The 15,621-nt window shown below is 37.3% G+C and overlaps 1 protein-coding gene across 1 annotated transcript in view; it reads left to right on the forward strand.

Moving 5' to 3' along the window:
- LOC133321089 (sodium/iodide cotransporter) overlaps positions 1-15,621 on the forward strand; it is a 61,570-nt gene that overhangs the window by 36,308 nt on the left and 9,641 nt on the right. Inside the window, exons 3-4 of the mRNA XM_061530189.1 lie at positions 6,757-6,931; positions 7,093-7,228. Coding sequence (XP_061386173.1) covers positions 6,757-6,931; positions 7,093-7,228 — 311 coding nt within the window. The remainder of the gene's footprint in view (positions 1-6,756; positions 6,932-7,092; positions 7,229-15,621) is intronic.

Below are 15,621 nucleotides of genomic sequence, written 5' to 3' on the forward strand. Positions count from 1 at the left end.
AAACTTCCAGGCTAGATCCGCGAACCGAGGAGCCTCTGATATCTGTACTACCGTAGTCCTTCGGTCAAATTCATAATCCAAACTATTTCAAATAGAACTCTAAACAGCTCGGGTCTGGTCATCCATATACAACGGAAAGCTCAACATTTTGCAAGATGAATTAGGATGCTCCATATGAATAAAAGGCGATGGCCACAGCTCGCCAGACATCCCGATAGTGGAACGTCACCTGACTTTAAAACATCTGAACTCCATAGTTTCTTGGGCATTGAAAATCTAATTGGCAAGATTTCAGTTTTCCAACCGCGGTTTTAGATGGCTGTGCATACCCTCACATTCTAGGGTATCTGAGAGGAATGTCCGCCACTAGAGTTGCAGCTCGCCCGCCACTAGAGTTGAAGCTCTACTAAACGCAAAACTAAATTTCCCAGCCGAGACGACGGCAATGAACGTGATAATCTTCTTCATACAGCTCCTGAAACCCCAAAGGTGAAAGAACTTTTTCTTGAAATCAACTGGCTTGTATGCGAGCATAAAAGGACCAACTAAAACAATGCCGATTCGGGCCGGAACAAGTATATTGTAGACAACGGTTAAATCGCACTCGAATTCCGGAAGAAGTGACGACACAACGTTTGTACCTTTAAATACGTAACTGTGATAGACTAAAGTGGCATGTCTTCGAGGATTCTTAAGTAAGACGTCGTATAAGAGTCCTCACAGTTCATAAGGTAATAACATAAATTTCGAAAGACTTTGTTGAAGAACTCGGCAAGGAAGCTGTCTTCCCAAAGTTTAGTACTCAACATAAGGCCTCATTTCCATACATATTAGGAAATGAGGGCTTATGTTGAACCAGAACAGACCGTCAATTCGATGTGCTATAATGGCTCTTGACATATAGAAGGCCATCGATACCGTAAACCATTCTAAACTGTTAAAGCATATGAAAATACCCCACAAGCATATTGTTCACAATTTGTACGTCTTAAACGAAGCTCCAACTGAACAAAATGGTCGATGGAGAACAGATTCCGACCACCAATTATACCTTTTATTGGGAGCTCTGACCCTTTTCCAGTATTTTCAAGTCTGCACATATCACTGCTTTCTGTGATAAGATGTATAATGACTTTAAGTCGCTGGCCGGGAGCACTTGGAGCTCCGACAAGGAGTCGTTGCTAACATCTTATTAAGCATCAGATCGCCCAATGACAAGCTATGCGGTGACAGTTTAATTTATGTATGTTTAGTATAATCGTCGAAAGCCCCCCTGTCTTAGCCTTATAAACAGTCTTCCCCACCCATGCAGGTCAGGAGAGATTTTCATGATCTAGAGATAGAGGTCAACGATTTAGTGAGAAACTTTAGATTCGAATATAAGTGATAAGGAGCAGACGTACAATCATACCTGCCAGACGGCAGCCTCGTGAACGGCAAATAGCGCTTCTTCTCACAACATCAGTGGATCTACAACGATACAAACAAAATCTCAACAGCTCTTGAAGATTTAACCGGTTTATTGTATTGAAATCAAGCGGCGGCAAGAGTGCTTCTCAAACTTTAAACGGATTTTTCTGGAAATAGTGGTTTTACGAATGGCGGGCATGATAACTCAAGAACGAATAATCAAATCCCTTCTAAATTCTAACACGTTATTATGTACATATGAATGTAATCGGTAAATATGTTCCTTATTTTCTGAATTTGTTTGTAGTCAAAAATAGAAAATTTTCTATTTTTGCGATAATAATAATTTAACTTCATACCAAATCCAGATATGCACTCTTTCGAATGTCATTTGACATTTTTGGAATCGTACGTTCCAGTGATCGGAAATCATGCCCGTCGTCGAAAAAAAAGGATTTTTCTTTAATTATAAAAAACAACTACAAGAAAAACAACAACAAAATTGTTTCACGTTTCCACGACAGAGGGGTCTACAATTCGAAACGACCCGAGTTATACTCGGCCAACGTCTGTCACCTCAGCCCATTGTGTGAAAGTAATAGGGCTGCTACAACAACAACATTTTTTTAATTAATTTTCGTCGATTTGCCAACCGTTTGAAAATCGTAAAAATTTCAAATCGAGAATGGGAGGATTCCCCTAATCCATTCTGGTTTAAGTTTTTTTTTCAAATCAGTTCTGATTTAGATATAGCCCTCATATAGATTTCAACCGATTTCACTAAACGGTAGACCAAATATCCAAAGTTTGTCCAATTTTGAACAGCGCACCAAATTCAGATTAGAATAACGTATACGAAATCAGATCGGATTTATCTCTCACATATATATTTGACAAAATTCAACTAAGTGGTGCCCTCATTGTCCCAACTTTGTCCACTTGAGACAAAATTTTGCACAGCGTACCAAATTGAAACAAAAGTGAGGTATACTAAACATTGCTTTTTATCGGTTTTGCTTTAGATAAAGCTCTCATTATGAGTTAAAATTAAAATTTTAAACACATTTAATTGGAAACCCCTTTCCTTCTTCTGCATGTATGTTTTCTTCCCAATTTTCATCACCCCTACCCTCGTTGATGCATCACCCACTCATTTGACAAATGAAACTGTAAAGTCATCACATCGATGAAACATGCAATTGGAAGATGATAACAGCAACAGCAGAGCAACAACAACAACACCCTTGAATACTTGTCAAGAGCATTGCATTGCAACGACGACGAAATTGTCTCATCGGTGCTCTTCAATGTAGCAAGACATTTTATTACATTTTTTGTATCCTTGATGGCAGCAGAGACATTGTAACGATATGAGGTGCTATGATACAATTGGTTTACCACCCCACACACTCACACAACAACAATAACTACTGTAGCAGTGGAGCAACAACACAAAAACAAATTAATTATTTCATACTATTTGTGTAAGTGTTCGTGTGCTTGTGTGGAATTCACACCACTGCACCCGCTTGCAGCAATAATGGAAAAGAGTTTTTTAGAATAAATTTAATTTGTAGCAATTTCAAATGGTTTTGAATTGTTCTTCCCTTCGCTCTACTCCCTCACAGAAATTTGAACTACTCAGTAGATGATTTCGTTAGGAATGAAAACATTGGCCCCCGGCAATACATAAGTAAGTTTTTTTCTTCATCCTTTTCTACTTTAGGAATCTAATCTTAAAGAACATTGTAAGAGGCAAACACACACACACCTATACACATACACTCCACCCTTCACACAGACATACTCGTGTCTACATGTAAACAGATGTCCTTTTTCATTTATATTTCTCAAGATGTCTTTAATTTCTATACTATCTGTGTGTGTGTGTGTGTGTGTGTGAGGGGGAAAGGGTGTATATGTGTGTGTGTCGGGGTACTTTTGTTCGCTTACCCTTCCTAATTTTCTTTGAAGTTTTAAGACAAAATGCACTTAATTTTTACAACTTTTCTATTGTTCTAACAATATTTACAAGAATGCACACACACGCACATACATACACTCGCACACTCACACAAGTCGTTCATATGTTCCTTTGTTGCCTTGAGGATCGTTAAGTTTCCGTTCGTCTTCTTCTTCTACGGAATAACAACTCTTCAAGTAGTATTCTCAACATAACGAGTTGTTAGAAGGTTTTTTTTTTGTTGGTAGGTATATCCCCTCCCATGGTGAGTGACAAAGTAGTGAGGAACCAGAGAAAACTAAAGGCAAATGATAATAATTTCATGTTGTCTTTGAAAATTATGCCTTGGAGTGTTATTTGAAGTACTACCGAAGTATGTGTATCATCATGAAATCTTGGGAATGCAGACTTTCGAAGCTATTTAAAGTAAGAGCCAGTAGGGCAGAGCTAATGTGGGACTGTGCCGCCTGTTTGATACCCTGTACCAATTTGGGAACATACAGGATATACTTTAAGAATAACTGAAGTCGGACTAAAATCTATATGGGGGTTATATCTTAATATGAACCGATTGGAATAAAACCTGATACACATCATTCCAGACTCCATTTAACTCGCTGAATCAAATCTCGTGCAAATGTGACAAACATTTACAAAAAAAAAATACGAAAATGTATTTGGGAGCTCTAACTTAATTTTGAGCATTTTGTCCACTATTTATATCAAATCGGACGAAGTTATATATGGGAGCTATATCTAAAACTGAACCGATTAAAACCAAACTTGATAGACATCATCTTAGACTCAATTCAAAACGATGTAACAATTTTCGTGTCATGAAATCGGATGAAATTATATTTGGAAACTGTATCTAAAACTGAATCGATACATACATCATTCTGGACTCATTTCAGTACTTACTTACATAGCTTGGCTTGTAACAGAACATTTGTTCCATAAGCCAAGCTTAACAAATATTTCCAGACGCCTCGGTCTTGTGCGCAAATCTTCTAATTTGCTCCGAAATGCTGCCTCCCATTGATCTTTCCATCGGATTCGTGTCCTCAAACTCTCAAACACTCCAATAGCTGCAGAAACAGAGCAAGTACCCATGCTTCAGATCCATACAACAGCACGGGTAATATCAGCGTCTTGTGGAGTGTGATTTTATTCTGGCCTTGTTTTTAAGTTGCTTACTCAGACCATTGTAGCATTTGTTGGCCAACCCTATTCTTCTCCTGATTTGTAAGCTGATCTTATTAGTTGTGTTTATGGCGTTATCAAGGCATATAAAATCTTTGACTACCTCGAAGCTGTAGTTTTCAAGTTCCACAATTGGTCCGAGTTTGCTGGGCGTCTTGCGCGTTAATACCATCAGCTTGGTCTTCTCGCCATTTATTGCCAGTCCACATTGGCAGACTATTTCTCAATTCGTTCAATGTTGGCTGTTACCGCTCGCAATGTTCGACCCATTATGTGGATGTCGTCGGCGTAGACAATAAGCATGTTTTGTTTGGTGTACGGAGTATCATTGCTGTTCACATTTGCATCTCGAATGACCTTTTCCAGCAGAATGTTAAAAAGGTCACACGACCTTTTTAATATTGCCTACGCCGACGACATCTACATAATGGGTTGAACATTGCGAGCGGTAACAGCCAACATTGAACGAATTGAGAAAGAGTCTGCCAAAGTTGACTGTCAATAAATGGCGAGAAGACCAAGCTGATGGTATCAACGCGCAAGACATCCAGCAAACTCGGACCAATTGTCTGAATCCTCGTTTGGTATTGAAGGACTCCGAGTGGCCCTTTCCGACTTTAACAGCTGACCTTGTGTCAGTCAACATTATCCTGCTTATCCATATTAATTTTGCAGGAATGCCGAACGCAGACATGGCTTTAAATACCTCTGAACTGATAGGGCTGTCGAACTGATAGGGCTCCTATCCAGGATTTTGATACATACAGCACCCTGGATAGCACTTTATATGCGATGTGATATCGTATTGTCTCCTTTTTTGTGCACGGGACACTGGATGCTGAGGTTCTAATCGTTGGGCATGCATTCCTCTAGGCAGGTGGTATACAATCTATACCGTCATCTCTTATCGGTTTAGGGGTATCTTCTTCACCGCCACTATTTAATACCAGAAAGTTTGCAAAATCCTCCACCTGTCTGTATCTGTCACCAGGTTTTCTTCTTCATATCTACAGGAAGATGTAAAATCTCTACAGGAAAGGTAAAATTTCCAGACTTCGTTCTGACTCCTGTACATCTCGACTTGCGTCCGTTTTCACATCAGTAGCATTACGACACTCCTGATCGTACCATCGGTTTCTTGTTGCTTTTGCTGCAGTTTGTAGGGAGTGGGCAATTATTTGCATTGTGCTTCTATATTATCTGGATAATAAGTGCTTTCGTCAAGTAGGTGGGTGATTTGAGCGGGCGGAGTGGGCTTCTTCTATCCGTCTATCACAAGATCAGGATCATTTTGATTTCTCGTCGTTTGATATATCCAGGTGGCCTTGTGTATATTAAGATGCTTAAATCGGATGTTGCTAACTATCATATTTTTTGATGCCGCAAAGTAAATCAACATCATGTCGTTGTCTGATGTTTCTTCATAAACTCTCCTGGCAGGATTTTAATGGCCAGGGTAGCGGTCATATGCTGTTTCTAACAGCTCGTAAAATATGTCTTTGGTCTGTTAATTTTTGTCTTCCGTCGGAGTACGGGCGCAAATGAGACTGATATAGAAGAACTTCGCTTTTATACGGATTATAGCAATTCGCTCATCTACTGGAGTGAATCTGGTGACGAGGTCTTTTATTCTCCTGTTAATCATAAATCCGCAACCAAATTCATGTCTCGTTTCATGTCAGATATAATACGATGCGTAATCGTCTGATTTACTTACTCCTTACTACCACTCATTTCAGTACCCTGCACAATGTACCACACACATTGAATTTTGTTCATGTTTTGCGTGAAATCGGACGATTCTGAATGAGCTACATTAAATCTGAACCAATTAGAACAAAACTTGTCACAAATCATTTTACACGGAGGGTCGGAAAAACGATCGGGCGGTGAAAGAGATTCTAAGTTTATCTTCGAAACTAAATATGGCATATCTTACACTTTTCATATTTCAAAGAAAGGCATCGTACCCTGTGCACCACAGCGTGGTGTAGGGTATAATAATTAACTTTGTAAAGTACACAAGTGATATGTAAATAGTGTGTCATTTGCAACTGTAGGAAATCTCAAAAACAAATAGAATTAAAAAATTTCTCAAATACACATTTTTATGAAAGTTAAATCCTTCTTTTTCAAATTTAATATTCTCTTTTCGTTATACGTTTTTTTTTTCTTTTCAGATTCAAATCTCGCATGGTACGCTGCTTGGCCTCGGCCACCTATATAATACGACAAATATGTTCTCTCGGTGTCACCGTCTATACGCCAAGTGTTGCCCTGTCTACGGTAATTGGTATACCATACTGGGCATCCATTAGCGGTATGGCGACAATTTGTATCTTTTTCTCCATTAAGGTAAAAAAATATTTTTTGTTTTCTCCTTTTTTCGGGTTGTTGTTGTGAGTTTAACTGCAACAGGATAACAGCTTCTTCTTCTCTGCTTCCATTTTTTGGGTGTTATTTATTTTTTGTTTTTTTTTTCTTCTTCTTCTTTTTTCGCATTTTTATTTTGCCAGGGTGGACTTAAAGCCGCCATAAATGCGGATGTTATACAGACGGTAACTGTCATACTTGTCTCCATTGTGATTATTGTCAAGGGCACAATATTTAGCGGCGGTCCAAAACGGGTATACGATATAAATCAGAAGGATGGTAAGTAATGTGGATGTTATAATGAGTGTATTGTAATCTATTTTTAAGGTGGTATGTGTGTGTTATTTTTTTTTAATTGATCATTCATTTAAAAAATATATTTTATATACAAGTTTGTAATATTTATAAATATTATAGACTTCGATTTTGGAAATAAAAATTTTAGATACGGTTTTCAACCTAATCTGCTGTAATTTGGTATTTTGAATTCTCAATGGGAAAAATCGTATTTTGTGCACAAATCAATATTTATATTCGTATTTCAATTAGTTCAAACACCTATCATCTGCTAATATATGTTACCGATTTTGTTTAACAAATAAATAGAAGAATGTAAATAAGCCGAACAAAATAACATTTAAATATACATACGTCACAGTGAATAAACCAATGATGACTCTTAGGAAAAATAAATTATGCTAGTGTCATATCCTAGTATTTTGCATGAATTGCAGTTAATTCACAACTCATTCACTCAGTTTGTTTTTTCCATCTTTCACCCCGAAATCCATGAAATCCATTAGCTGTCATTCTCAGCTTTCACACAGCGCTGTATGCAGTGATATTTTTGTGGCAAGGCGCCTTAACACCATTATAATCGTCAGCAATTTTCTATAGTAGATTACCCTGTAATTGTGCTCACTCTGTCGCTCGGCCTTTGTCTCTCTCTCTCTCTTTATTATCTATGCAATGATTTGACAGTTTTTCATGCCCCTGCGAAATAAATACTGACATAATAGCAAAGCATTCTCATTATGCTCACAAATGTTCATTTAATCCGTACAAATGTTTTCAATCCTTTCACTAACCCCCCCCCCTCACACACAAACCCCCCCCCCCCCTCCTGGCTTAAATCAACATCGGGTGCAATCTAATGAAACAAAAGCCGGAACATTAATTAGCGTAGTTTTTGGTGAAAAGTGGGAGGTAATTTTTGCTTATTACAATATTGTCCTGGCATTGCACCAAAGGCAATGGCTTGCAAGCGAGACCAATGACGGGGATTAGTTTTGTAAACATAGTCAGTATTTTCAGATGCTATTGATTGATTAAATGAAATTACTTTAATTTTTGAGAATTATCTATAAACAATTTAAGAAAATAATTAATTTCATATAACGTTGAAGAAAAAAGTTCTTGCATTTTTTTTGGGAGAATTTTCCTCTCAAGCACCCCAAGAGCTAACTCATCTGCAAGTACCCATGCTTTAGATCCATATTACAGCAATGGTAATAGCAACGTCTTGTAGAGTGAGAGTTTGGCCTGGCAAGAGATGGCCTTGCTTTTGAATTGCTTACTCAGACCATAGTAGCATCTGTTGACCAACAATATACTACTCCGGATTTCAAAGCAGATGTTATTAGTTTTGTTTATGGCGGTACCGAGGTATATAAGTCTACTGGACGTCTGGCGCGTTGATACCATCAGCTTGGTCTTCTCGCCATTTACTGCCCGTCCCAACTTGGCAGACTCCTTCTCAATTTGTTCAATGGTGGCTGTTACCGCTCGCAATGTTCGACCCATTTGTGTACAGAGTGTCATTTCTGTTCACCTTTGCGTCTCGTATAACCTTTTCCAACTGCATGTTAAAAAGATCACACGACAAACTGTCACCTTGTCTGAATCCTCGTTCGGTATTGAAGAGCTCCTTTCCGACTTTAACTGCTGACCTTGTGCCACCTATCCTGCATAGCCGTATTAATTTTGCAGGAATGCCGAAAGCAGACATGACTTTAATAGTTGGAATGTGTCGATGTATTTTTCGTGGATCTTTTCCTGGATAGGCGCAGAGTGAAAATCTGGTCAATGGTGGATTTGCCAGGTCTGAAGCTGCATTCATAAGATCCAATATTGTCATTGGCCATTGGCTGCAGTCGTTAACATAGCACACTGGATAGCATTTTATATGTGATAGGAAGAAGACTAGTTCCTCTATAGTTGGCAGATGTCGTCTTGCCTACTTTTTTGTGGACGGTACACAGGAAGCTGAGGTTCCAATCATTGGACGTGCATTCCTCTAGCCAAATTATACTAATCAGCTGGTGCATGCTCCTGATCAGCATCTGACCACCGGCCTTGAATATTTGAATATTTCGGCAGGTAATCTATCGGCACCTGCTGCTTTAGTATTTCTTTAGTATTCTTTAGCCGATTACTTGTTATTCTGGCATCATCTTCTATACTGTGGCAGTTCTTCTTCACCGTTACTCTTTGAAACCAGAAGCTTTGCAAAATGCTCCTTCCAGATCCTCAACACGCTGTCTGAATCTGTCAACAGATTTCCTTCTTAATCTCTACAGGAAGATGTGCCTGCCTTCGGTTTGGTGTTTTACTACTTGGTAAAATTTCCGGAATTCATTCTGGCTCCTGTACATCTCGTTTTGCTCACTCTCACGTTTTTATACCCTTCACCACACTGTGGTACAGGGTATTATGTCTTTGTGCATATGTTTGTAACAGGCAAAAATAATCGAGATAGACCCATGGTTCCTTTTGAGAATATGCATAGAATCACTTTCTGAGTCGATTTATGCATGTCCGTCTGTCCGTCTGTCCGTCCGTCCGTCTGTCCGTCCGTCCGTCCATGTATTTTTGTTAACAAAGTACAGGTCGCATTTATGATCCGATTTGGAATTTGGCACAGGTCACTTAATTGGCCCAAGGACGAACCCTATTGAAATTGGAAAAAATCGGTCCACGTTTAGGCATAGCTCCCATATAAGGGTACCCCAAAATTTTCGGTATTTTGAGGTTCTTGAGCGCGTTTTTTAACTGAATTCGCTGAAATTTGGTACTTTGAGTTCTTATTGGGTAGCAAATCTCTCTATCAAAAATTATAAATAAAGGTCCATTTTTTCGGATAGCCCCCATATAAGATCACCCCCAATTTTCGGTATTTTGGGGGTTTTGATCGCATTTTCCGACCGAATTCGCTGAAATTTGGTACTTTGTGTTCTTATTGGGTAGCAAATCTCCCTACCAAAAATTATAAATAACGGTCCATTTTTTCGCATAGCCCCCATATAAGGGTACCCCCAAATTTTCGGTATTTTGAGGTTCTTGAGCGCGTTTTTTAACTGAATTCCCTGAAATTTTGTACATTGAGTTCTTATTGGGTAGCAAATCTCCCTACCAAAAATTATAAATAAAGGTCCATTTTTTCGGATAGCCCCCATATAAGATTACCCCCAATTTTCGGTATTTTGGGGGTTTTGATCGCATTTTTCGACCGAATTCACTGAAATTTGGTACTTTGTGTTCTTATTGGGTAGCAAATCTCCCTACCAAACATCATAAATAAAGGTCCATTTTTTCGGAAAGCCCCCATATAAGGGCACCCCCAATTTTCGGTATTTTCGGGTTTTTGGGCTCGTTTTATAACTGAATTCGCTGAAATTTTGTACATTGGGTTCTTATTGGGTACCAAATTACTCCACTAAAAATTATAAATATAGGTCCAGCTTTTCTGGTAGTACCCATATAACGGTACCCCAAAATTTTTGGTATTTTGGGGGTTCTGATCGGATTTTTCGACCAAATTGACTGTAATTTAGTACGTCGAGTTCTTATTAGGTAGCACATCTCTCCACTATAAATTATAAATATTGGTCAATTTTTTCTGGTAGCCCCCAGGTTTTGAGGTTATTGAACCAAATTCTTTTTTCTGGTACAGGGTATTATGTTTTTGTGCATATGTTTGTAACATGCAAAAATAATCGAGATAGACCCATGGCTCCTTTTGAGAATATGCATAGAATCACTTTTTGAGTCGATTTAAGCACGAAATTTGGCACAGCGTAGCAAATTAGGTCTAGAATGATGTGTGTAAAGTTGCCTGAAAATCGGTTCAGATTTATATATAGCTCCCACATATACTTTCGTCAGATTTAATGTAAATGGTGCACCAAAGTCCCTATATATCTTTCGATTTGCACGAAATTTGGCACAGCGTAACAAATTAGGTCTAGAATGATGTGTGTTAAGTTTCCTGAAATCGGTTCAGATTTGAATATAGCTTCTATATCTGACCAAATGAACAATTTAGTATCGGTTGCAGAATGACGTGTTTATGGTTCCAATTTCATTTTACTGGTCCTTTAAAAATGCGACTTCTGTTAGGATTCATCTGTTGAATATACTCAAAGTGGTGAAGGATATCATATAGTCGGCCCCGTCCGACTTTACTACTTTCCTTACTGGTTTTTTTTTTTTTTTTGTTCTTCTTTTTCTCCCGATAATTCTCCATCGCATTACGTGTTGCTACTGTCTGCAGGGTTGCCCTATGCGCTCCGTTTTTCACATCAGTAGCATTACGACTCTCCTGATCGTACCATGGGTTTCTTGATGGTGGTTTTTTTGTAGGGAGTGGGCAATTCTTTGCCATTGTTCTTCTATACTATTATCGGGACAAGAAGTGATTTTGTGAAGCAGGTGGGTAAGTTGAGTTGACTAGGCCTCTGTTACCTGTTGTGTTTGCAGCTTTTCGACGTCGATTTTCCGTTTTACATTAGATCGCACCTTTGCTACATCAAGACGAGTGCGAACCATGGCTGCAACAATGTAATGGTTCGAATCGATATTCGCTCCTCGGATCGATGGAACGTCTAATACACTGGATGAATGCCTTCCCTCTATCACAACATGATCATTTTGATTTCTCGTTGCTTGATCAGGAGAAATCCAGGTGGCCTTGGCTTGAATCTGGTGCTGTAGTTAGCAGCATGATTTTTGCTGCCGCGAAGTCAATCAACCTCATGCCGTTGTCTTCATGGAGGCTGAATTTTGGGACCAAAAATATTCCCCCTTCCAATTTTTGCATTAAAATCTCCTAGCAGAATTTTAATGTCATGGCCAGGGCAGCGGTCATATGCTGTTTCTAGGCGCTCTTGAAATATGTCTTCGGTCGGAGCATGGTCGCAAAAAAGATTGATGTAGAATAACTTTTATACGGATTATAGCACTTCGCTCATCTACTGGAGAGAATCTGGAGACGAGGTCTTTTATTCTCCTGTTAACCATACATCCGCAGCCCAATTCACGTCTTGTTTCATGGCAGCTATAATACAGTGCGTAATTGTCTGATTTACTTACGCCAGTCCATTTCCTGTAAGGCAATAATATCGGCTTTGTACTTACCGGTATTTACCAAGAATAACATATCGTAAGACTTGTTGAAAACGTGTGAACCGTATGTCCTTTTATTTTCCATACTGTCTTCTATCCGAATATATTGTTATTTCAATGAGGAGATCATTATTTCAGCAATTTTAAACATTTCTAAAACTATTTGATTATCTTTATGTAAAAAAAAATCATTTAGACAATTTATAGTTCTCCGTCATTACACGTGCTTTGTGTGTGTGTTTTTTTTTAAATCTCCTCATATGTTAGTTTTAAATATGTGTATTTTGTCTAGACATCATCTATTTTGTTCAAAGAAATACCGAAAAAATAACAACTTATTTAAGATTTTAAAATGTAAAAAAAACGAAAATTCCCATAAAGTCAATTAAATTTGGAATATTATCCCCTTTCTTAGTATAAAGCTTTTTTGGTTTATAATCTTGTTAGTCATAAATTCCATTGCTATCAAGATTCAAGAAGAAGATTTCAAACCGAAAAAAACCCCAAGCCAAGTCCTTAAGATTGGCTAAAGTTTTCTTCTTCTTCTGCTGTTTGTTTATTTTCCTATACAACACATACTGCTGGTAGGAGTGTTGGACTGATGGCGGTGGTCCTCTCTAATCCAATTATCATAAATAAAATGCTCACATCATTCATCCATCCATTCCTTTCATTGTTCTGCCCACTGCCTGAACACCTCCCTCCCCATCTTCCAAACACCTTTTTTTCGAAACAACATCTATTAAGCCAATTTATGAAGTTATTTTTGCAGCTTTACTACTTGACCAAGAAACACACAAAAAAGCAGAAGACAACAAATAAATGAACATTTATTTAGTCCAGCCTTTAAGATATTTTCCTTGGATTTGTTATTTGTCGTTGTTGTTTTGTTGTTGTTTATAAAACCATTTTATGGATTTGTTTTACAAAAAACACATACAAATCTCCCCCTAATAAGGTTTGTGTTTATTTAAATCAAACAAACTGAAATATTTATCATCCGAATGTCCATCCGTCTACTTCATCTTCTTCTATTCCTTTTTTTTGGATATCTTAACAAATGTCCTGCGGCCAGCAAAAGATTTAAAAATGATTTGTGTAAATAATTGCGGTTTTCGTAGCCAATAAGTCATACTTATCAAAAAACACAAAAAATAGGAAGAAGACCATTTGAAATATAAATATATTTTTTTGTTAATATTGATTTCGGTGGAATAATAGAATGCCCTATAATAGGGGGTGATCAGCTAGGTAGATGCATGTAATAAACTTTAAATCCCAATGGGGGTTCCATATGATAAAATATGAGATAGACTAAGTAACAATTAAAAAAGTTTACAAATTTGTCATTCCCTTTGCAACGCATTCAAATATCCCCGACCTGATTAAAACCAGGTCCGACTGTTTTTTTAAAATCACGAAGAACCTAGTAACATGTAAGGCAGAGGGCTTTTGAATTGACTAAAATTGAGAAATCCGGGTTCATAGAGAGTGAACGTTAAACTTGCGGAAAAGTTTTAATACGGATGAATTTTTATGGTCGTACATCGGTCCACTATTTCGGTTACTATCAATATTGGCTAATGTTTCCGGTAGTTTGGAGGACTTGGACACTTTTTTCAATTAAATTGGCTGGAATTTGATTTTCCAGGTTCTCATGGTGTGGCGAATCTTCCTAACAACAATTATCAATATAAACCGGTATAATCTTTTGGGTATAGATCCATATATATGGACTAATTTTCAGTATTTTGAAGACATTACCCACATGTTCTCGTGCCAATGTGTAATAAATGGTACAAAATTGGATTTGAGTGAACCAATAAAGCTGGTATCATTAGATTTAATGTTGGGGGTAGTTTAAAAAACTCGTACTTTTGTGTACTAAATTTGTATTTGGGGTGTTGGATTGGGGTATATAGGATGTTTTGGAAATTCGTACAAAATAGTACCAAATTTAGATTCCGCTAGAGATGGAATTTTAAAATTTCAATTTGAGATTACTGTTGGAGTGTAGGAAGTTTTGGAAATTTATATTAATGTGTTCTTAAATTTTGGTACAATTATATTTGAGCGAAGCAAACGAGCTGGAATTCTAAAATTGTGTAATATTATTTCTATTAGATTTCTATTTATATTAATGTGTACTAATTGGTACTAAATTTGATCATATTAAGATTTGGTGAATTTTGAATTAGTTCTGGAAATAAGTACTTCAATAGTAAGAAAGGCAATTAATTATACCAAAATTAGTATAGAACTAGATTTCTATTGCGGTCAGAATTGGTGTGTAGTGTTGAGGTATGAAGGTAGTGTTGGAAATACGTACTATAAGAAAACAAAGAAAACTAAATGGTTCTAAAATTTGAATTATGGTCAATATTGGTGTGTAGTTTGATTCGCACTTCGGACATATGCAGTTTTCTGTAGAAAAAATAATATATTTATAATTCTCACATTCGCTAAAGATGAAGCGGGCATATGCTAGTTTATTATCAAGGGTTCTTGAAGGCTGACATATATATATATATATATATATATAGGTCTATGTTTTGACATAGCCCCCATCTTAGGATAGCACATCATTACCAGTATTTTAAAAGTCTTTTTATAGCCCTTACACAAAAGTCCAGCCCCATTTTCTATAATACTAAGTGGCTATAATTTTGCATATGGGATTCTTGTTATTAAAAATATTTTCAGAAATTATTTAATATAACTCCCAATCAAATGTCCCGTTTAATTTTCGGTTAAAATTTTGACATAGCTCTTAGGGAAAACTTCGTCTTACTTTAGATATATTATGGGTTCTAATAGTAGTTTATGTGGATATAATTAGGCATTTCTATTCTTTAGAGGGTTAAAACATTCTGATTAGAAAATTGTATATAGGTCTTTATACCCTTCACCACACTGTGGTACAGGGTATTATGTCTTTGTGCATATGTTTGTAACAGGAAAAAATAATCGAGATAGACCCATGGTTCCTTTTGAGAATATGCATAGAATCACTTTCTGAGTCGATTTATGCATGTCCGTCCATGTATTTTTGTTAACAAAGTACAGGTCGCATTTATGATCCGATTTGGATGAAATTAGGCACAGGTCACTTAATTGGCCCAAGGACGAACCCTATTGGAAGTGGAGGAAATCGGTCCACGTTTAGGCATAGCCCCACATAAGGGTACCTACAAATTTTCGGTATTTTGATTTGAGGTTCTTGAGCGCGTTTTATAACTGAATTCTCTGAAATTTTGTAAATTGGGTTC

The sequence above is a fragment of the Musca vetustissima genome, unplaced genomic scaffold (genome assembly GCF_032173495.1).
Source record: "Musca vetustissima isolate MV318-11 ecotype Yass unplaced genomic scaffold, APGP_CSIRO_Mvet_v1 utg64922, whole genome shotgun sequence".
NCBI lineage: Eukaryota > Metazoa > Arthropoda > Insecta > Diptera > Muscidae > Musca > Musca vetustissima.